We start from the raw sequence: 21,982 nt of genomic DNA, 5'->3' as shown, positions 1-21,982 counted from the left end.
CCTCAGCCTCCCGAGTAGCTGGGACTACAGGCACCCACCACCATGCCCGGCTAAGTTTTTGTATTTTTAGTAGAGATGGGGTTTCACCGTGTTAGCCAGAATTGTCTCGATCTCCTGACCTCATGATCCACCCGCCTCAGCCTCCCAAAGTGCTGGGATTACAGGCGCGAGCCACCACACCCAGCCAAGGGACTTCCTTTTCTTATGCTCGGATAATTTCTAGTTAATCTCGGGTAAATTTCATTAGATATCTCAAGATTCATACTGGATAGAGGATGCTATGGACTGATGCAGAGGAACCAAGGGATCAGTAGAAGTGGAAAGGGTTGCCAAAGTTGTTTCATTTGGGGGAATTGCACGAAGGCTACCAACAGCCAGGCATTCTGACTTTATGTCTTCTGAGTAGGGAATCAAGATAGAATTTATGTCTTCTGAGTAGGGAATCAAGATAGAATTTCTCTATTAATAAGTATCTTAATGTAAAAGCTTCATCAAAACTTCTTCCCCTTTGATTTCTACCAAATAGTTTTTTAAAAAGAGTTCTCAAAAAATTCAGTGTATATGGCAATTTCTTTTAATATTAAAGACCAATTTCTCTATCATATATTTATTTTACACTCCTCTTATAAAATGAAACATTTTTATTCATTCATTTTAAGATTTACAGCAATGGCAATTAACAATATAGACCAAAAGCTTCGAATTTAGCTGCATACTTTAAAAAAATGGTTAAGAAGTAAAAGATGCTTTAAAAGCTATCCATCTCAGTTCTTAAATGGCATCTAAACCTTAGAAGTCAAATGTTATAGCAAATATTTTTAAAAGCAACTGTAAATAAAACCGAATGCAACCGCAGCATAATATAACCATGTAGCCATAGATATACGATAAATCTAAACAGCAGCTTAATATTAGGACCATTAGTCACAGTGGCAAAAGTTCTTAGATATTGAGAAGAAGGTGTATTAGGTCAACTGCTAAGATGGTTCACAGTGATCCCTGCCTCCTGATATTCACAATCTATGATCAAGATAGCAGGCCATCCCAGGACAGCAGTCAAGGGAAAATAGCTGATGACCAACTGAGGCAATCAGAGCTCACCGTCTTGGTCTTCAGTTGTCTTCCCTGGACTGAGGTGGTCACTCCCATGGAGCTGGCAGGACCTGTGGTTTACTTCTAACAAATAGAATATGGCCGAAGTGATGGGATATCGCTTTTTTGATTCAATTACAAGATTGTTACTTCATCTTGCTAGCAACCTCTCTTTTTTGCTAGCTCTGATGAAGTAAGCTGCCTTGTGGGAGAGGTTCACATGGCTCACATGAGTATAGCCTTTGGCCAATAGCCCAGGAGGAATTGAATCCAGAAAACAACCACATGAGATGCCTATGTCTCTGGTGAACACCTGCATTGCAGCCTCTGAGATACCCTGAGCAGAGGACCCAGTTACGCTGTGCCTGGACTCCTGACCCTCAAAAACTGTGGGCTAGCAAATGTGTTGTTTTAAACCACTAAGTTTTGGGGTAATTTGGTACATAGCCATATAGACAGAAATGTCATTCCTTTGCATCTTTATTATGGCGCAAAACCATGACTTAACGTCAGTTAGTATTGCTTAATGGAATCAACATACATATTGTTATACCGTGAATCATTTTCAGTTAAGACCACATTTCTCAGAGTTTGCCAAAACAAGCCTTCTGCCTTCGGATTGTCAGGCCACTGGAGGATGGAGCTCTTACAGATCCGCTGTCGTAGCCTCAAATACTGAGAATGCTGTAACACAGGCTCCAGCAGGATAAATATAATCACATCCATGTTCTCATCCATTAGCCTCTGCAAAGCCAAGTAAAAAGCTGTTTTAAAGTTCCAGCTTTTTGCATATTTTTTGGTTAAAACAAATACTGTTTTCTTGCTTTGGTTGATGCTCTGCATGAGGTTGTCGATGATGGCCAATCCCGGGTCCCAATCCCTCTCCTCTAGACAAAGGAGAACGTTTTTGTCTTGGCTCTCTTCAAGGTGGTAGCGCAGCTCATTTATCACCCAGTCAGTAACAGAGGCATCTTTGGTGTCATAAGAAATGTAAGCATCATAGAAAGTTTGGGATGTGGAAAGAGACCTGTAGCCTTTTACCTTAGCTAAACACACATTATAGATAAACCAAACATCCCAGTAAAACAAATGGTGAGCCAGGGCAGTCAACATAACCATGGTGGTGATTAAGAAGGTGAAGAAAAATAATATCACTGCAGTGACATCTGAAACACAAGTTGTTAGCTCCAGACTCACAATACTCTTCCCTCTTTGATCCCCAGGACTGGCACAAATGACATCTACCAGTCTGGGAATTGTGACGTTCAGATGTTCATCCATCCATCTTCGGAAATCTCCAATGTCACAGGTGCATTCGAAGGGGTTTCCGTGTAGTTCCAAAAAACATAAATTGGTGGTGGTCTTAGTTTCAAGTGTGGATTTGTTGATCGTTTTTAGCAGGTTGGAACTTAAATCGAGGCGCATCAGACTACTGACTTCAGAAAGAAAGCCAGAGGGTAGGTGGGAAATCCTGTTATGACTCAGCAGCAGTGTCTGAAGGGAAGATGTAAAGTCAGATAGGCTATCAGTTAAAAAGAATAGTTTGTTTCCACGTAAGTCAAGCAACTGGAGATGAGGAAACTGCTGGAGTAATGTCCAGTTAAAAAACTTTAACATATTATCATTTATATGTAGTTCAGTGAGACTCGCTGGCAAATTAAGGAATGCTTCATTTGGGATATGCTTGAGCTTATTAAGGGATAAATCCAGCTTTGTCAGATTCGTGAGACCTTTGAAAATGGAGATATACCTGTTATCATCATCATTCCACAAAATGTCAAGGCGATTGCCACTGAAAACTAATTCTACCAGGGACTTGCTTTCCAGATTATACTTATCTGTTAAAGTATAAATGTTGTTGTGGCTCAAGTTTAAAACTTTTAGATTTGTAAAATTTTGAATAAATTCTAGATGATGTGTTACCCCTGCTATTCTGAAATAGTGTGAATTATAGCTGAGATCTAGAACTTCCAAGTCGGACAATTCAGTAAGAGCACTAGCATTATCGAAATCTAGTCTATTGTTTGTCAAATCCAAATATTTAACATGAGGAATGGCTGAAAATTCAGTTCCACTTAACACTTGAGCATTGCTATTTGCAGACAGATTTAAACAGGCAATGTCAGGAAGATTTTCAAATTGGTTTGGCCCAATGAAGAAAATATTGTTGAGGCTTAAATCTAAGGCTTTTCCATAAGCAGCACATTGTGGCTTTATTAAAGGACGGGTGAAATGATAAAAGTTCGAATGTGGGTCAAACTCAAAATCTGTTGAGCGACGTTTCAGGATATGACGTTGAAAAGAGGAACTATTTGCATAACTCTGCCTGGTATCTTTTACCAACGGTGATATTCTGTTTTCTGACAAGTAAATGATTTCCAGGTTGGGGAAATTTTGGAAAAGGTTGAAATCGATTTGCTTAATAAAATTAATACCCAAGTTGATAGTTGATAAGTTTGGAAGCTGCATCAGGGGCTGGAAATCGTCTTTTCTGAGTTCCTGGAACACATAACCTCTTAAATGCAATGCCCGTAGAGACAAAAGTTTAGAGAAGTTTTTGGAAATATTAATATGCTGTGGATAACTCCCCTTTATATAGTTAAAAGACAAGTCAAGTATTTCTAAGCGGGGCAGCATCGTTAAAAATTCCCCAGAGGCGATTTCTCCCACTAAATAGTTGAATTCAAGATCCAGCACCTTCAGATGAGGCATATTTTTAAACCAGGCAGCATTAATCTTCCTGAGGGAAGTGCTAGAGAGGTTTAGGTATTGAAGTTGGGTCAAGTTTTGAAAAGCAAAATGATCTATATTAATTGAAGCACCCCCATCACAAGGCACGCATGGAAATGGGGCATTGAAGCACCTCGGACAATTCCCGCTTAAATCTAGTAATGTTAAATTTATCAAACCCTTGAAATCTTCTTCACCAATGTATTTGATCTGGGTGTTGCTCAGAAAAAGTTTGCGTAGGGAACTTGGCAGTTTGGGTGGCACATGTGAAAGAGAATTGAAAGATAGTGATAGCAACTCCAAATTTGTCAGTGTTTCAAATACCCCATCTTCTATGTTAGTTTTCTCACAAACTTTGTTAAAATAGCAGTTCCAGGCCAAATAGAGATATTTCAAGTTTATAAGTCTTGAAATGCCCTCTTTAGTTATGTTGTATATATTGTTTTGAATTAGACTCAGTTCTGTCAAAGACTCTGGCAAACCAGAGGGTATTTGGGGTAACTGGTTGTCTTCAAGCAGTAACTCCCTTAGGTTTTTTAGGTTGAGGAATGCCCCGTCTGTGATATTCAAGCCATTTGATTGCATGCCAGGATTTCCGTTCTGGCGCTGTACATTGGGGTTGTGGTTTAGATTTATTTTAGTGAGATTTTGCAGCCCTTGAAATGATTCATTCGTTATGTGTGTGATGAAATTATCAGACAAGTCTAGTTCTGTCACATATTTGCCCACCGTTTGGGGAACTTCCCGTAGTCGACGATTGCTGCACTCTGCAATAACAAAGTCATTTTGCTTTTTCTCTTCACAAGGATAGCTTCTAGAAAAATTTTCTTCAGGGCATAACTCACAGGAACCAGGTATTAGCAGGAAAAGGCAGGTCAGCATTGACGACTGAAGGAACATGTTTTCCTAAGGAAAATCAAAAGCAGAAGCACAGTATTAGAGTAACGGTATTTGCCAGGTGTTTTGTAAATAAATTAGCAGTGCTACACCATACTTGTATGAGTTTTGATGTGTGCATTCACTTAACAATTAAATAAATTGCATCAGATTAGGTCGAGAATGATTTTACTTTTTACTATGTTCAGCTTCATGGTGCTAAAAGAAGTTGAAGATGGGCTGGGTGTGGTGGCTCACACCTGTAATCCCAACATTTTGGGAGGCCGAGGTGGAAAGATGATTTGAGCCCAGGAGTTTGAGACCAGACTGGGCAACATAGGGAGACCCTGTCTCTACAAAAATTTTAAAAATTAGCCGGGCATAGTGGTGCATGCCTGTAGTCCCAACTACTCGGGAGGCTGAAGTGGGAGGATGGCTTGAGCCCCTGAGGTTGAGGCTGCAATGAGCCATGATTGTGCCACTGCACTCCATCCTGGATGACAGAGTGAGACCCTGTCTCAAAAACAACAAAAAAAGGAAGTTGAAGATGAAGCTCTCTGAGATTATGATGATGAGAAGACCTGGGAAGCTTCTGCAGAGGCCATTAATCAAGATACTCCACCACCATAATGTGTCTAAGCTGGACCACAGCTATGGTTTATAGTAAGTCTATAGCTTAGCAAGCTATATATTGATAGCATCAACCTACTGACATGACACTTGATGAAACTTTGGCCAGCCCCCATGGAGAGTTCAGAGGCACTTCTAATACGGTATCATCCTAGATTTTCAAGGCAGTCATCTTTACCTTATTTATACAACTGTATCTCTCTTACTGGTATTTCCCACAATTATTCTATACTTCTATGGTGACATATATTATGTTTTCTTCTTGCATGACTGGAAAGTGGGCACCTTATGTTGATAATAAGAACAAGCAAAATGTCAGGTATTGTGCTAAGTGCTTCATAAACATTTGATCACCCGCATTAATGCTCACAGGAACACAGTGCAGTAGGTCCTATTATCATTTCTATTTTGCAGATGAAAATACAAACAGACTTAAGTACCTTTCTGAAGGATGGTATGTTGTAGCACTGGGACTTGAGCCAATCTGATTCCAAAATCATAGTTTTAACAACTAAGCCATCATGCTACACAATCTCCTTTTGAAATCCTTGTGCCTGAGCAGTGCCTCAAATGTAAACAGCACTCAAAAAATTGTTTGTGGAATAACTACTACTCATATGTTCCTTATCACACAAACATTAGCATTAATAGCTATTTGCTTGCTAATTTGGAAACTTCTCTAGGGAAGACACATGGTGCTTTATATTTTTATGCACCCTCAGTAACACAGGAGAGTGCCTCACTTTCTGTTACTGTTTCTTAATAAACAGAGGGCTGAATATGTCACTTTTGGTAACCATACAATGCACTAAACAGATTAATGTGATTGGTTTGATTAAGGGTAGTAATTAAGAGAACTCTCAAAAATCTTATTTCACTGAACACAGAAACCAGCCTAGATTTTTCGCTAAAGCCCAACTCATGTCTTTATTACGGGTTAAACCAGATAAGTGCCTTTTTTTTTTTTTGCGACGGAGTCTCGCTCTGTCACCCAGGCTGGAGTACAGTGGCACGATCTCGGCTCACTGCAACCTCCGTCCCTCCAGGTTTAAGCAATTCTCTGCCTCAGCCTCCGGAGTAGCTGGAATTACAGGTGCATGCCACCACACCTGGCTAATTTTTTGTATTTTTTTTTTTTAGTAGAGATGGGGTTTCACCATCTTGGCCAGGCTGGTCTTGAACTCCTGACCTCGTGATCCACCCACCTCAGCTTCCCAAAGTACTGGGATTACAGGCTTGAGCCACTGCACCCAGCCATAAGTGCCTTTTTAAAAATACTCCTAAAATTTAGGGCCGGTGAGCTAACACCTTTATATGTCACACCTTCATTATGTTATAAAAGATTTTTATGTGGACACTGATTATTCTGAGGGTCAATAATTATTTCCCTTTGTAACAGCCAAGGAAAAGCCAGCTCCTTTTGAGATGGAAATTAAAGTGGAGCAGAACTCCCAGACATGTTCAGTTGCTAGTAGTTATTTTCAAATGCAACACTGTTGTGTTGTTGCTGCTTAATGTTTAACTTGCTCTAAAACAAGGCTCTACTATACCTGGTGTGGTAGGCAGAATTTTAAGATGGCCCCCATGAATTTTGTCCTGGGTGTTACTGCTGTGATGACATTATATTATATGGCACATGGGAATTTATCTGGATGGGCTTAATCTAATCATACGAGCGTTTGAAGATGGAACGTTTTTTCTGGTTAGCGGCAGAAGGAAAAGTCAGAGGGGTAAGACGCATGAGAAGAATTGGATGCAGTATTTCTGGCTTGAGGATGCAGGAGCCCCACAACAAGGAATGCAGGCAGCCTGCGGAAGCTGAGAGTGGCTCTCTGCAGGCAGCTAGCAAGGAAATGAGGTTTTCGGGGTGGTGGTAGGGTGGTGAGTCGAACAACAACTGCAATGAACTGAAATCACCTGACAATCTGGATGAACCTGGAAACAATTTTTTACTCAGAGCCTCCATATGAGAGCCCAGCTTGGCTTTGTGAGGCTTGGAGTGGAGAACTCAGGCAAACCTGCCCAGATTCTAACTCACAGAAATTTAGGCCAATGAATGGGTATTCTTTGAAGCCTCTACATTTGGGAGCGATTTGTTCTGCAATAATAGAAAACTAATATATCTAGATGCTATGGATTCTAAGATGATTTATGGCTTGAAAACATGGAGCTCCTGCAGAGGCAGCCATGGGTCTCCAGGCTTCACATCTGTACTGGAAGACACAGGCACACCAAAAGGAGGGGCAACGGGGCTCAGACATGCGAGGCACTTTGTGGGAGACACCGCAGGCAATGCTATATTTGCTCAGGCACCTGAGCAGATCTCAGCCTGTGTGATTTCCAAGTCCCAACATTGCTAGATTTCAAAGTCACTTCCGGACTCATCCCTGCCTTGATTAGCTAGTGGGTGACCTGGGGAGTCTATTTGATTACACTCACAATATATGAATTGGCTCCTAGTCTCATGGGTACAACAGATATGACTTAAACACATTACAAGGTTTCCACCGTGATAAAAAAGAAGTGCATGACACTGTAAGAGCCTAACAAGAGGGGACTTTGGCCTAGTCATGGCAACTGGGGAAGATTTCCATAAAGAAGTGAAACCTAGGCCGAGGTGGGCCGATCACCTGAGGTCGGGAGTTCAAGACCAGCCTGGCCAACATGGAGAAACACTGTCTCTACTAAAAATACAAAATTAGCTGGGCGTGGTGGCGCATGCCTGTAATCCCAGCTACTCAGGAGGCTGAGGCAGGAGAATTGCTTGAACCCAGGAGGCAGAGGTTGTGGTGAGCCAAGATCGCACCATTGCACTCCAGCCTGGGCAACAAGAGTGAAACTCTGTCTCAAAAAAAAAAAAAAGAAAAAGAAAAAGAAAAAAAGAAAAAAAAGAAGTGAAACCTGAACTGCAATCCTAAGGTTGAGTAGGCATGTGTAAGGCACAACGAAGGTGTCAATGGAATTTTTCAGGAAAAGGGAGCAGCATGTGCAAAGGCCCTGTGTCTATTCCCGTGAGTTTCCCAGGCTGTACCTCCAGAGAAGCCCTGGGACAGGAATCCAGAGAGATGTGGTGTGGGTCTGAGACAAGGCACATCAGCTTTCATGTTTGCCATGGTATGACTGCTTGCCACAGTAGGGCCCAGAGGACTGGAATGGCACAGAGGAAGTGGCTAATGGAGATGTCGTTGAGATTCTCAGTATCTCCATGTCACCAAGTTCAGTGGACATTTTTTCAGTCCTCATCTTACTGAGAACATAAGTTTAAGAGACTGAGAGAAAGCCAGGGACTTGTGTAAAAACCAGAGTGGGCCAGGCACAGTGGCTCACGCCTGTAATCCCAGCAGTTTGGAAAGCTGAGGCGGGTGGATCACTGGAGCTCAGGAGTTGGAGACCAGACTGGGTCATGTGGCAAGATCCCATCTCTACAAAAAATACAAAAACAAATAGTGGGGCATGGTGGTGCATGCTTGTGGTCCCAGCTACTTGGGAGGCTGAGGCTGGAGGATCGCCTGAGCCTGGGAGGTGGAGGCTGCAGTGAGCCATGATCATGCACTGCACTGTAGCATGGGGGACAGAGACCACCCATCTCCAAAAAAGGAAAAAAAAGACCAGAGTGGGTTTTAAAAATATTAATTAAATTGACAACTAAAAAGTGTATGCATTTATGATGTACAACATGATGTTTTGAAATATGTATACATGTGGAATGGCTCAGTCAAGCTAATTCACATATGCATTACCTCATATATTTATCATTTTTTGGTGGTGAAAACACTTAAAATGGACTCTCTTAGTGATTTTCAAGTGTATAATATGTTGTTATTAACTATAGTCACCATATTGCACAATAGAGCTCTTCAATAGAACTTTTTCCTCCTGCCTAACTGAAATTTTGTGTCCTATGACCAACATCTCTCCAATTCCCCTATCCCCAAGAATGGATTTTGATCTTCATCTGAGAAGTGATGCGAGCCTTTGAAGGTTTTTAAGCAGGATGGCACCATGCTTAGATTGATTCTGTAGTGGTCACTGGCAAGAGGGCACAGAACTTCAGTCATGAGATGATGGGAGTTTGAACTAGGGTAGTGGCAATAGAGATAGAAAAAAATGCATTCAAGAGATATTTAGGAGGTACATTTGAGAGACATAGCAATGGATGAATTAAGGGAGGTAGAGGTTGTGAGGGAGAGGGATGCAATCAGAGTGACTTCTAGGTTCCTGGTCTGTGCACCTGGATGGATGAGTGTCATTCACTGAGAAGGAAGATTGTTTGGGGGAGGGCTACTATTAATTAAGTTTAACAGGTTGCTTTTGAGTTGAGTTTGTAATATTCAAGTAGAGATGTCCAGTAGGCAGCTGAGCATGTGGGTCTGAAGCTCAGAGGAGAGTTCTGACAGAGGAATGAATTTGGAAGTCATGACAATTGAAGCCATGGGTGTGAATGAAATCACTCAGGGCAGTGTAAGGCATAAAGGATCTTCCACACTTCAGTTTTAGGAACAATTTTCTCATCTTTTTCCTAGTAATTTTTTATGATTTCATTTTCTTATCCCACTGGAATTGTTTAGGTATGAAATGTGAGGTGTAGACCCACATTATTTTTTTCTAAATGGAGACCCATTTACCCTAACGTTATTAATTGGATGATCTTTTGCTCACTGATTTGATAAGCTTCCTGTATCACATACTAACTCTTCTGCTATTTGGATCTATTTCTAGGCTTTCTGCTCTGTTTCATCAATGTGTTAGTATTTAATACATACTTGGTATAAATATGTAATAGGTATATGCATTAATGAAAAGACAAATAACCCAATAGAAAAATTGAAAAAATATATTAACAGACAGTTCACATAAAAAGGAAACATAAATTGCTCTTAAAGCATACGAAAAGACACTCAACCTCACTCAAAAATTACACCGTCATACCATTTTTCACTTATTCTGTTATGCAGTTGAGGATGTGGGGAAACAAATACTCTTAAATTTTGCTGGTGGGAGTCTAAATTAACACCACCTCTAAGATGTAGGGTAATGTGTAATATCTATCACAATTGGAAACATATACTTGGAGTCAGCAATTTCAATTCTAAAAGTAGATCCTAAAGACACACCCTCATATATGCAAATGTTTATATACAACGATGTTCACTGCAAGGGCTGTTAGCAATAGCAAAAGACTGGAAATAATCTAAATGCCTATGAGTAGTAGTCTGGGTAAATAAATGATGTTATGTTCACACAATGGAATACCATGTGGCAATTAAATGGATAAGGCAGTTCTATATTCATTCATTCATTAAATATTTATTAGGCAGGTATTTTATTTCAAGAACTGTATTTGAGTTGCAGATAAAACAATGAACAAACCAGATTAAAATACTTGCCCATTTTGAAAGATAGAGTGTTAGACAGTGGAAAGTACTGTGGAGAAAAATATAACTGGGAAGGGAAATGGTTACGTAGAATGTCCCTCAACGGGGACTTGTCTGATGCTTTTGTCATGATTCTACCGAGCCGATGGGTCTAGGGGAGGCAGATCACAGAAGTGCAGGGCCATTCTAGCCATATCATATGAAGGGTGCATGCTATCAACATGACTTTCACTGTTTATGTGTACCTTGATCATCTGACTGAGGTAGTGTTTGTCAGGTCCTTATTACAATTTTTAACTACAGATTAACACAAATTATTTTTTTAAAAAGGTCCAAGGAGAATACGTCAGGGCAAGGCCAGATTCCAGACCATTCCCTTTACGTGCTAAACAAAATATTGTTGTTAGGTAACTCATGTTTAGGTGGACACTTGGGCGGGTCCAGAGGGCAGGATCCATCTTGTGTGGCCTCACTAGCCTGGAGGTAAGGCCTCAACATCCTGTTTCAAATCCAACTCTATTTCATACGAGGCAGAGAGCAATTGAGGGGAAAATCCTCTAGAGGCTGCTAGAGACCAAAAACTGGAGTCTTTTGAGCTCTGCTCTGTTCTTTCTGGATGAAAATAGCCTCCGGGAGTCTAAAGCAGCTTAAAAGCAAATTATGGGCCATGGAAATGGCCAGAAGATTCCAAAAGACATTTTTTAGTTAAGAGCTTGAAGTTTCTAATGCTGTCCTCCCAAAAAAGTACTAAAGTAAGAAACATGAGTTGACAAATTCCAAATAATCTGATTTTGAAAAGTACATAAATGGGAAGGGCAAGAAATGGTGAACAGGTTGCTTGCAGAGAAGTTGGGGAGAACTTCATTGCTCCACCTTCTATATTCCGTGTGGGGCTGCACAGAGTTTGAATGGAATACTAATGCTCACCTTACAGGGTGCTCTGCTCAAGTCCATAGGAGTGCTGTGTAACCATACCTGGCATGGGGGAACCCCAGGTCCTAGCAGCCACTGATCTCAGAAGACAGAGCAGAGACCAAAGGCCCAGCAAGAGCTGTACCTTCTGAGCCAAGTTCTTCCTTTCAGCCACACCCATGCCTGTGACTACCAAAAGTTGTGGCTCCAAAAAGATATCAAAGGGCATCTGGTCCCAGATGAAGTGAGAAAGGTACTAAGGAGAAGTCACCCTCATTACAGCAGAACCAATCAATAGAAACAATCCAGCTTGGTAGAAGAGAAATATGCAAATAGAATAGAGAAACAGCAACTCTACAATAACAGAGAAATGGCAACTCTGCAAATAAAATAGAGGAAAAAAAAATACCACTATGCAAATAGAGAGAAAGAGAGAGACAGAAAGAAAGAGAGAGCGAGAGAGCACAACCAACTTCTGTTGGTTGAACCTAACAGTTGGGTGCTCCCATTAAAGCAATAGTAAAATAATAGAATCCTATAAGATCAAAGAAAGTGTAGGAGAAGACAACAGTTGACAAGAATTGTCTACAAAGTTTAGGAAAATGGAAAGCAGGTGGATGAACAGTAGATGGGGCAGAGAAAAGCAGAGAAGGCTGAAGCCTACAGCCCGGTGCCTTCTGTGCTGAAAGAGAAGTCCACCCTTGATGTCAACAGCTGATGGTATAATGGGGCTCAGGCCAGGCCCCAGGGACCAGTTAAGATAAGGAAGAGGGTGCTTACTAGAAATAAGATAAGTATTAGATTGGGAGCTGATAAAGTGAAGAACCTGGATTGAGCAGAAGTGGAAGAATAGAGAATCAAAAAAGGGGAGTGTTTAGGTTGAATTGTGCCCCTAATAGATAATTTGAAGTTCTAACCCCTGGTACCTGTGAATACAACCTTATTTGAACTTTGCCGATGTCATCAAGGTAAAATGGAATCCTACTGAATTAAGGTGGGCCCTGATCCAATAACTGGTCTCTTTATAAGAAAAGGGGAATTTGGAAATAGACACACGGGAAAGAAGGCCACCCGCATGAGGAGAGAGGTGAAGGCTAGAGAGATGCAGCAGCAAGCCAGAGAACATCATGGGTTGCTGGCTACCACCAGAAGTTGGGAGAGGGGCATGAAACAGATTTTCCCTCTAACCCCTTAAGAAGGAACCAACTCTGCCAACAACACATTGGTTTCTGACTTGTGGTTTCCAGAACTGTGAGAGAATATATTTCTGCTGTTTTGATCCACCAAGTTTGTGGTACTTTGTTTCAGCAGTCCTGGGAAACGAATCAAGTAAGAGCAGAGAACAGGTAAATGACAGTCGTTCTGTGAAACCCTCTGCTGAGACAAGTTCATGCTGCCAGAAAAAAGCCCTTTGCCTGGCATGCCCTTGAGCTTGCTGCAATGAACACGCTGATGATGAGGATGACTGGGTCTTTGTGGTCCAGATCTTTCACTGGGGTTGTCTTGGAGCACCCAGAGAAAAGCAAAACCCACTTCTTTAAAGAAAACATATGAATCATGAAAAAGAAAAAAAGAAAAAAAGTCTGCCCAACTTCTCCTCTCCCTGCCAAATACAGCTATTGCTACTGAGGAAGCAATTTCACAACAGTTTTTCTGCTTTCTGTACATCATCTGTTCTTTGGTTAGGTCCACAGTACATGACCTGCCAATTTTCTTCTGCAGATTCTGAAGGAAACAGACAGCACAACAACAACAACTCTCTCAGTCCTCACCCAAATCTTTCTTCTGAAATTGGATGCTGATGGCCACCAAACACATTTTTAAAAGACCAGCGCAGTTTGAAGAACAGCTCAGAAAGTCTGCCTTCACGGAAAACTCGTTCCCTGGGAATTGCAATGAGCAGACAGGCCACACCCAGAATTTGCCTGAAGGGGAGGGCTGCAGCCAGGGCGGAGACCAGATGTATGGGCACAAAGGTAGGGACGCTGCTATGTGAGGCTAGAATAAATCCCACGTAGTGTGCAGTGCAGGTGGTCTGGGAGGGGCCTAAAGCTGCTTTCCTGGAATTAACAGCTTTTTACCTTTTTAGACTCCTTTCCCAGGCTGCAGGAGCTATTTTGCAAAGATGACTCCTTCATTCTCCCTTTCAAAGGCTTCCTTCAAGGTCTCCTGGGATGGGTCCTGCTGATGTTCCCTAACACTGAAGTGTCAAGAGAACCTATTGATTATAAAATGTAATTAATCTCCTCAACTGAATTACTTAGCTGCTTCAGCACAATGTTTGGATTCAACCAGAGTTGAATTTTTGCCAGATTGGAAATAGTTCTAATTTTTAATGGATTCTGATTCATTTGCAGTTAACAATGTTGACCACTGATACATGATGAAAGGAAATTAAGAAATGGTCATGCAGGTAGGATTTGTCACTTTAGATGAAATTTACAATTAATAATAGATACTTTATTTTACCCATGCCAAATTCAATGGATTCACTAACAACTTTGGAAGACAAAAGAAAACATGACCACATTAAGTACACTTATCAGAAATGAGATGGGTCCTGACTTAACATACACAAAAATATGAAAAATCGTGTTATTGGATGCTGGGAAATAGTGTAGGGAACATTTGTTTAATCCTCAAAAATAAATAAATAAATAAATGAAGTCCAGAGGCCCCTGCTTTACAGACATGGGACCTGAGGCTCAGAGAGATGAATGTCTTCAAGGTCACTCAGATGGTAGGTGGTAGAGTTGAAAGTGACCCTAGATTTACCTGAGTAGTTAATGAATTAGGAGGGCTGAAGCCAAGGGGCTAGTTGGCCGTGATCTGGTTTCAATGATCAGCAGAGACCTGACAGCCCTATGTGGAACCTCCAAGACTCAAATGCTAGTGGCAGATTTTCCATGTTCCCTTTCTGCACTGAGCAGGCTACCACAGAGAACTTCCAGATTCTCTGTCATTCCTTAGAACCACAGGAAATCTACTGATTTTAGACATACACACCAACTAGCAGCTCTTTGTAACTGTCTGCAAAATCAACACAGCCTGTATCTGCTAATGCCAATCCAGAACCACAGGTTATGCATTTAAATTACTATGTCTTATAGCGGGGTGTCCAATCTTTCGGCTTCTCTGGGCCACACTGGAAGAAGAAGAATTGTCTTGGGCCACACATAAAACACACTAACACTAACAATAGCTGATGGGCTAAAAAACAATCGCATAATATTTTAAGAAAGTTTATGAATTTGTCTTGGGCTGCATTCAAAGCTGTCCTTGGCCATATGCAGCCTGTGGGCCGAGGGTTGGGCAGGCTTGTCCTATGGTCTTGAATAGTCATAAATTGGGGCTACTAATTTAAAAATAACAAATCCTTCAACTCCATTTAATAACCCAGTTGAACTCAGAGATGTTCCATTGGAATGACGTTCCCCTCAATGGATCCTGGAGGTGACACTAAGATGCACTTACAAATGATGTCCAACATTAATGTTCAACAATGTCCATGGTTAGTTTCAAAGACTAAGCTTGGGAAATGACATCCTTCCCTGTGAAACATGCCCTAATATTCTGTAAGTCTGGGGTCTTCCATAAGACTGCTCTCTCTTTCATAAACTCTGAGGTTCTTAGGTTATTATAATGAAAAGATGAGAAGCAGTGACTGAAAGAGGAGAATGAACTCCATCAACTGCCTTCACCCTTATCTAAAGTCTCAGTTTCTCAGAGAAAGCATACTTAGAACTTCTATTTTGCTTTCTAAAATCAAACCAAGGTGGCTAGTAAATACATTTCAGCTTTTACTGGAGCATTTCTAGCCACCTAAAAAAAGGGACTGTGCTTTTTAAGAAAGACCAAACAACTGTTGATGCTCTAAGGCACTGATTCTTAACTTTGGCTGCACAGTAGAGATACTTAGGAATTCTAAAAGCTACAAATGCCAAGCCCCATATCCAGAGATTTTGGTTTCATTGATCTGGGGTTCAGTCTGGGCAGCAGGAGTTTTGAAAGCTCCCCCTCTGATTTGAGTCCATTGCCAAGGCTAACAACCTCTGCCTTTAGGCAGGAGGTCAGCCAGGTCCTTGACCTCCATTGGCCAACAGTGGGAGCAAAGTGGCCATTTTTGCAAGTTTAATTTGATTTTATTATTACTCTATTTACCAGGTTTTTGTTTTTGTTTTTTTGGTTTTGTTGTTGTTGTTGTTGTTGTTTTGAAACAGAGTCTCACTCTGTTGCCCAGGCTGGAGTGCAGTGGCACAATCTTTGCTCACTGCAACCTCCACCTCCTGGGTTCAAGCAATTCTCCTGCCTCAGCCTCCTGAGTCCCTGAGACTACAGGTGCGCACGACCACACATGGCTAATTTTTGTATTTTTAGTAGAGACAAGGTTTTGCCATGTTGACCGGGCTGGTCTCTACCTACTGACTTCAAGTGATCCGCCCACCTCGGCCTCCCAAAGTACTGGGATTATAGCAGTGAGCCACCCGGCCCTGACTATTTACCACTTTCTTATAATACAATTATACTGGCTATCGCAGTAGCTTACAAATATCAAGTAGAAATTGGATAATTTCAACTGCAATCCCATATGTGTCATTGGCCCAGTTGACCCAATTGCATATGGGCCACCTACAGTCATTTTGTAAAGCATCATAAAATTTTAGTGCAGAATTAATTTACCTTCAAGATCCATAATGAACATTAGGTGGGTATAAAAATTAACTTCAGGCTGGGCACGGTGGCTCATGCCTGTGCCACTTTGGGAGGCCGAGGCAGGCGGATCACCTGAGGTCAAGAGTTCGAGACCATCCTGGCCTACATGGCGAAACCCGGTCTCTACTAAAAATACAAAAATTAGCTGGACTTGGTGACACACACCTGTAATCCCAGCTACTTGGGAGACTGAGGCATGAGAATCACCTGAACCTGGGAGGTGGAGATTGCAGTGAGCCGAGATCGCACCACTGCACTCCAGTCTGGGTGACAGAGCGAGACTCCACCTCAAAACAAAACAAAACAAAACAAAACATTAACGTCAAAAGACTTAAGTGTACATTAAATTGTCAAAATTAACTCCAAGGACTTTGGGGGAAAATATATGGTAATTTTGGATGAGACTCTTGAAATCAGACTTTTCAATTACTCTTAAACCTCATTGAATTTTCTAGAAAACGTATCATTTAAAAACAAGTGTAAAGTTTGTTTTTAGTCTAACAGTTCTTGACAATAACAAAAACGGACCACCTGCTATATCTAGACAGTGTAAAATAGTAACTACAGAAATTGTAGCATGTTATTAAGTTGGTGCAAAAGTAATCACGGTTTTTTGCACCAACCTAATTCTTTAAAACTCTGACCAAGAAAAGTAGCAATTAATGTTGAATTGTAAGCCTTCAACAGTAGATTAAGCTCAGGCTTCACTAGGCTTTAGCAATTGACCTATGTATGTGAAGGAAGAGAGTTTGTCCTTTCCTACAGAAATAGCAAAGGAAAAATATTTCCCTCACCTTCTCCTCCAACCTGTTGTTCTGGAAGAGGATGTTGTCTCTGGTGGGGCGGGTAAGTAATATTTCCAGTTCAATTTCTAACTTGGAATTTTCTTATTTTCCTGTTCACATTAGTAAGATCATCACTGCATTTGATTTTCAAAATTTACTCTCTAGTTCTTTTATACTAACATATGCACAAATTAAAGATCACAGCAAAAGCCGCTTTACCTGCATTTACAGTTGTTTTGATCTTTAATTTTTATCCTTATTTGCCCATTTATTACTTTCTGGGCTCACACTATTTGCCACCAACCCAGATTTCTGGGTCAGAAATCCCATGTTCTATTGGAAAGCTTTGCTAAAGAAATAGAAGTGGCTTACCGTGTTTCTGTTGTTCTAATTTTTCATTCCGTAACTTGCAGCAGTGCAGGATGGTACCCTCTATGCAGGAGGTGGCCGAGAAGAGAAAATGGCTAACTTCCTGATGTGGGTCTATTTACCATCAGCAGAACCTAGCGCATGTGTTTTACAGAAGTTTACATGAAAAGAAGGGAACTTGTGATTGCTTAGCTGTTGCCAAATCATTAATTGACTGTGCTTTAAAACTTTGAAACTGAAGTTGCAGGAAAAAGTTGTTTATAAAATGATGTAAATACAACCCAAATCAGACACATACAGTGTATTTTTTTAGTTTTTGTGTATTTGTGTGTACAGGGGAGAAAAAGGGAACATTATTCCATTCACTAAGAAAACTTCAGTGTATTCTTTTTTTAAAAAAGTTATCATAAATTTGTACTGAACTTAGGATTTCTCAAGCTCATCTTCCTTGTATAATTCACAGATGTAGGCGAATAACGTGAACACTGCTTCATCTTTGTTCCACATGTTTCTGAGATAGCACCAGTAGGTGTGGGTCTCCCTCCCACCAGGCTGTGGCCGCAAAGCGAGCATCTTTCTCCTGGGTGCCCCGTGCCTCCCCCAGCACCTGGCGTATAGTATAAGCTCAATGAGTGTTCATTGTATGAACGAGTGAGTCAATGGCTGAGCATTCATGAGGCTGGAAAATTTAATCTTCCCGATTTAGTCTGATAAATGGATTCAATTTTATGCTCGCAGAGCAAGGGCCTCAAAAGGTTTAACCTAGAGCAGAGGTCAGCAAACTGCAGCCTTTGAACCAAATCCGGCCCAGAAGTGAAAATATTTTTAGATGAACATTGGCAAAGGATTTGATGATAAAGAACACTAACTTTAAATTCCAACTAAGCAGAATGTTATCACCTCCAAAAATGATTCCATTCTTCTCATTATTAAACCTATGCTACAAAAAAACCTGCCTTCGATTATTATTATTACATTTTGAGTTTCATCAATTAAATAATTGTGGAAATTTTTATTTTACTCTATAAGTACCTACATAATATTCCAAATTTGCTTCTTGGCCTGTAAAGCCTAAGATATTTGTGATATGGCCCTTTACTGAAAAAGTTTGCTGACCCCTGGCTACAAGAATAAAGTTTAGAATGGGATGTGATATGTTTCATCTTGCCTTACACCCCAGGAGAGGGAGAAAACCAAATTGGCAGCAGAGTGGGCAGAGATGACATCCATATATAAATGGACTGTGGAACACCTTGTTATGAAGGAAGGCCTGTCAGCAGTCAAAGAATGGCTTGGGTGGGTATGCCTAGATGGACCTCTAAAGATCACACCCTAAGGGAATTCAAGACCTGGTGCACGGTTTGAGAAGTGATTCCTATGACATCAGAGTGTGCAGCCTGGGCCTTTGTGGGCAAACCAAAAACGTTTGTGATTGTGAACCCAAAGACCTCGGCTGGCCGCATCCCAGTCTTTTGGTTTCCCTCCAAACATTTGCTCGGAAATAAAGTAAAGAAAGTAAGTAAGAATGGACCAAGTGCAGTGGCTCACACCTGTAATTCCAGCACTTTGTGGAGGCCGAGGCAGGAGGATGACTTGTGCTCAGGGGTTTGAGACCAACCTGGGCAACATGGCAAAACCTTGTCTCTAAAAAAATACAAAAATTAGCCAAGCATGGTGGTGTGCACCTGTAGTCCCAGTTACTCAGGTGGCTGAGGGGGGAGGATCGCCTGAGCCCGGGAGGCAGAGATTGCAGTGGGCCATGATAGTGCCACTGCACTCTAGCCTGGGTGACAGAATGAGACTTTGTCTCAAAAAAAAAAAAAAAAAAAAAAAGAATTAAAAATGACTTCCAGCGGTTGACTGAGCAAGGATCCTCAGAACTGGAGAGTTTGTCAGCTTTCTAGAAAAGGGGGACTCACATACTCTGGCTTCTAGGCCACCAAGTGTCAGCCAATTGTAGACCAGTCAATTGACCTTATAAAACATGCATATATATATATATGTGTGTGTGTGTATATAAAATGTATATATGACATATTTTTTATGTACATATGCATGTTTATATGTATATATACACACATACAGTCTAGTATCTATGTCAAGCAAACTCATAAAAATGAGTAACTTACTTATACCAAATAAGCCTTCAGTTTTCTCCATACAACCAGTACCTTAAAAGATGAAAATGAAAATGGTATTGACACCAGGGCAGGAAGGTTGCTGAGAAGCAGAAGTTCCATCTGCTTGTAAAGTAGCCAGATGATTGGCTTCTGCCCAAGCCCAGAAACTGGTCCTTGGTGGCCAGGTCTGCTCTCCCCACCTTACACTGTGCGGCTGAAAGCTCCTGGGCATCTCCTAGACCAGTCTTTCCTTGCTCTTCCCCTTGCCATCCATGCTGACACAGATCTTGATTCCAAAATGGAGAAGACCTGTCATGAACCGCTTCTGCCAGGCAAGCCTGCCAGACAACGTGCACTTCCCAGACACACAAATCACCAGCAGATAAGCCTCTCTGAGCCTTAGTTTTCTCGTCTGTCAAATTGGGATAAGAATACTAGTATCTTTTTCAGATGCTGGCTTCGAGGATTAAATTGCTCATATTGTGGAACTCTTAGAAAAGTAGCTGGCACAAAGTGAGTGTTCAACTAGTAGAGCTAGAATTATTATTACTACGCTTGTTGTTACAGACTTCACACATTCCTGGACTGTTGGCAACAGCAGGCCTGAAGAACCACTCTTGGAGCCTTCCCCAGCCCTGGACACAGCCCTTTCCTCTCAAGTCAGTGATGACCAGACAATTCATAAGGCGGCAAATGGCTTTCCCACACTGGGGCCGCTTCGAAGTACCACATATGGAAATAACGTGCAACCCTGGAAAAAGCTCAAGGTCTGGGAAAACACCAAGTGCCTGGAATCAGTTGTTTGTTGTGAAATCGATGCTAAATATATAAAAAGCTAAAGTGAAAGGACTTATGTGGAAGAAACTTTTAAGTCAACGATTTGGATGAAGAAATGCACAAGAGGCTTCCTTTACACAAATCTCATGTGATCCTGGTTTTAAATGGGGGTGCAGAGTTCCTGAGAGGACAGCTACTGTGCGTCCGTGTTTGGGAGCCACACTGTGGCTTCCTTTGGCCCCTTTAAGCGGCTGCCATTCCCTGGCCAGGGAAGACACAGGTGAGATAGGCCACAGGTGCTTCCTGAAACTGTCTGCTCCTGCTTCCGCTTGACCTTAGCTTTGCAAATCCTGAGCGCTTTGTGGGCACCTCTGGGATGCAACTTGTTGGTGTCATGCCCACTTTGCCAGGTCCTGCTGGCAGATATGGGCTGCTTGTCTTCTTTGTCCTCAGGTCCCCATGTCCCTCCTGATGGTGTGTGGCCCAGATGGGATGGAGTCCTCTGCACCAGCACTTACTTAAGGCTCTACCCACCCACCACTCCCATTCTCTCTGCTTGTTACTATAATCCCCATTTTCAGAGGAGGAAACAGGCTCATGAAGGCTCAGTCATTTACCCAAATTCAGCAGCAAAGCTTGGATCTGAACGGAAAGCTCTGTCGTACTTGCCACTTCCTCTGCTGGATGACATTTTGGTGGCTCTGTGTTACATTCTCTACCAGGCTGTACACCTTTTGAGCCCAAGGGCTGTTCTATCCATCCAGCCTGGTCTCACACATGGATGTTGGTGAAAATGGATGGGGATGGATGGATGGATGGATGTTGGGAAAATTAAAGGGAAACACAGAGGACGAATGGATAGAATTAAGGGAAGTTTCTTTTGTATATAAATTTTTTCTGATTATAATATTATTACATGGTCCTAAACATCCAAATAAAGGAACGTAGAACACATCAGATGAACGCTCTCCAAATTCCACTCCTCAGAGTTAACCATTATTAATGGTTTGGTATATGTTCTTCAAAATTTTTCCTACGTATATACTGATATATAATGGCATACAGAATTCTTTTTGAAAACTTAGTTCACACTATACATGCTATTCTGCATCTTTTTTTTCCAGCTAGCATTCTGGTTTGGATATGCAGATCTGTCTTGTTCTTTTTTTTTAAATGGCTATGCTCTATAGATGGTTATGCATGTAGCATTTTACTTAACGAATCCCCTATTGATTGGCATTTGTGCTTGTCCTAATGTTTTGAAATAACAAACAATGCTGCAACAAACATCTTTGGAGGGAAGATAATTTTAAAAGGAGTGTGTTCAGGTGAGGAGGAAAAGCCAGCAGGATGGAGAAGAGTGGTCACGTGTGCAACGGACAGAGTCAACCTCCTGGAGCCACTTTCCCAAGTAGGGAAAGTGAATGAACCAGGGACAGTAGTGGGTGGGCTTGCAATTTAGGAAGGGAAGGGTCACCTCTCCTTGGAATGAGAACGAATGCAGATAGGCTCTGTGAGGAAAGAATCTGGGTTTTGTGAGATGATGATGAGGTCGGTGACATAAAACATGTTTGATGTAGAGAGGACAGAATTTGAGGACGCA

The 21,982-nt window shown here is 41.5% G+C and overlaps 1 protein-coding gene and 1 long non-coding RNA gene across 3 annotated transcripts; one reads left to right on the top strand and one right to left on the bottom strand.

Annotated features, from left to right (window-relative positions):
- Positions 1 to 626: 626 nt before the first annotated feature.
- TLR8 (toll like receptor 8) lies at positions 627 to 17,573 on the bottom strand. 2 transcript variants are annotated; one of them, XM_025372744.1, is made up of 3 exons: positions 17,486 to 17,573; positions 13,697 to 13,833; positions 627 to 4,728 (listed from the first exon to the last, which is right to left on the bottom strand). In XM_025372744.1, exons 2-3 carry the CDS (start codon positions 13,751 to 13,753, stop codon positions 1,606 to 1,608), a joined length of 3,180 nt encoding a protein of 1,059 aa, XP_025228529.1. In that variant the 5' UTR covers positions 13,754 to 13,833; positions 17,486 to 17,573; the 3' UTR covers positions 627 to 1,605. The 2 variants fall into 2 exon arrangements, with proteins under 2 accessions (XP_025228529.1, XP_025228530.1); XM_025372745.1 differs by lacking the exon at positions 13,697 to 13,833.
- On the top strand, positions 15,833 to 21,336 carry LOC112615840. Its single transcript, XR_003117481.1, has 3 exons — positions 15,833 to 15,953; positions 17,946 to 18,007; positions 20,170 to 21,336. It is a non-coding gene; the product is annotated as an uncharacterized LOC112615840 (long non-coding RNA).
- The last annotated feature ends 646 nt before the right edge of the window (positions 21,337 to 21,982 follow it).

This window comes from Theropithecus gelada, chromosome X (assembly GCF_003255815.1).
Source record: "Theropithecus gelada isolate Dixy chromosome X, Tgel_1.0, whole genome shotgun sequence".
Lineage (NCBI taxonomy): Eukaryota > Metazoa > Chordata > Mammalia > Primates > Cercopithecidae > Theropithecus > Theropithecus gelada.
This window is presented reverse-complemented; position numbering and strand designations above follow the sequence as displayed.

What these genes read in the sequence shown, in the direction of transcription:
- TLR8 (XM_025372744.1), bottom strand. Translation starts at nt 13,753, where the DNA reads ATGAAGGAGTCATCTTTGCAAAATAGCTCCTGCAGCCTGGGAAAGGAG. An exon ending in TGGGAAAGGAGTCTAAAAAG is followed by an intron (nt 4,729 to 13,696) that starts GTAAAAAGCTGT and finishes GATTTTCCTTAG; the next exon opens with GAAAACATGTTCCTTCAGTC.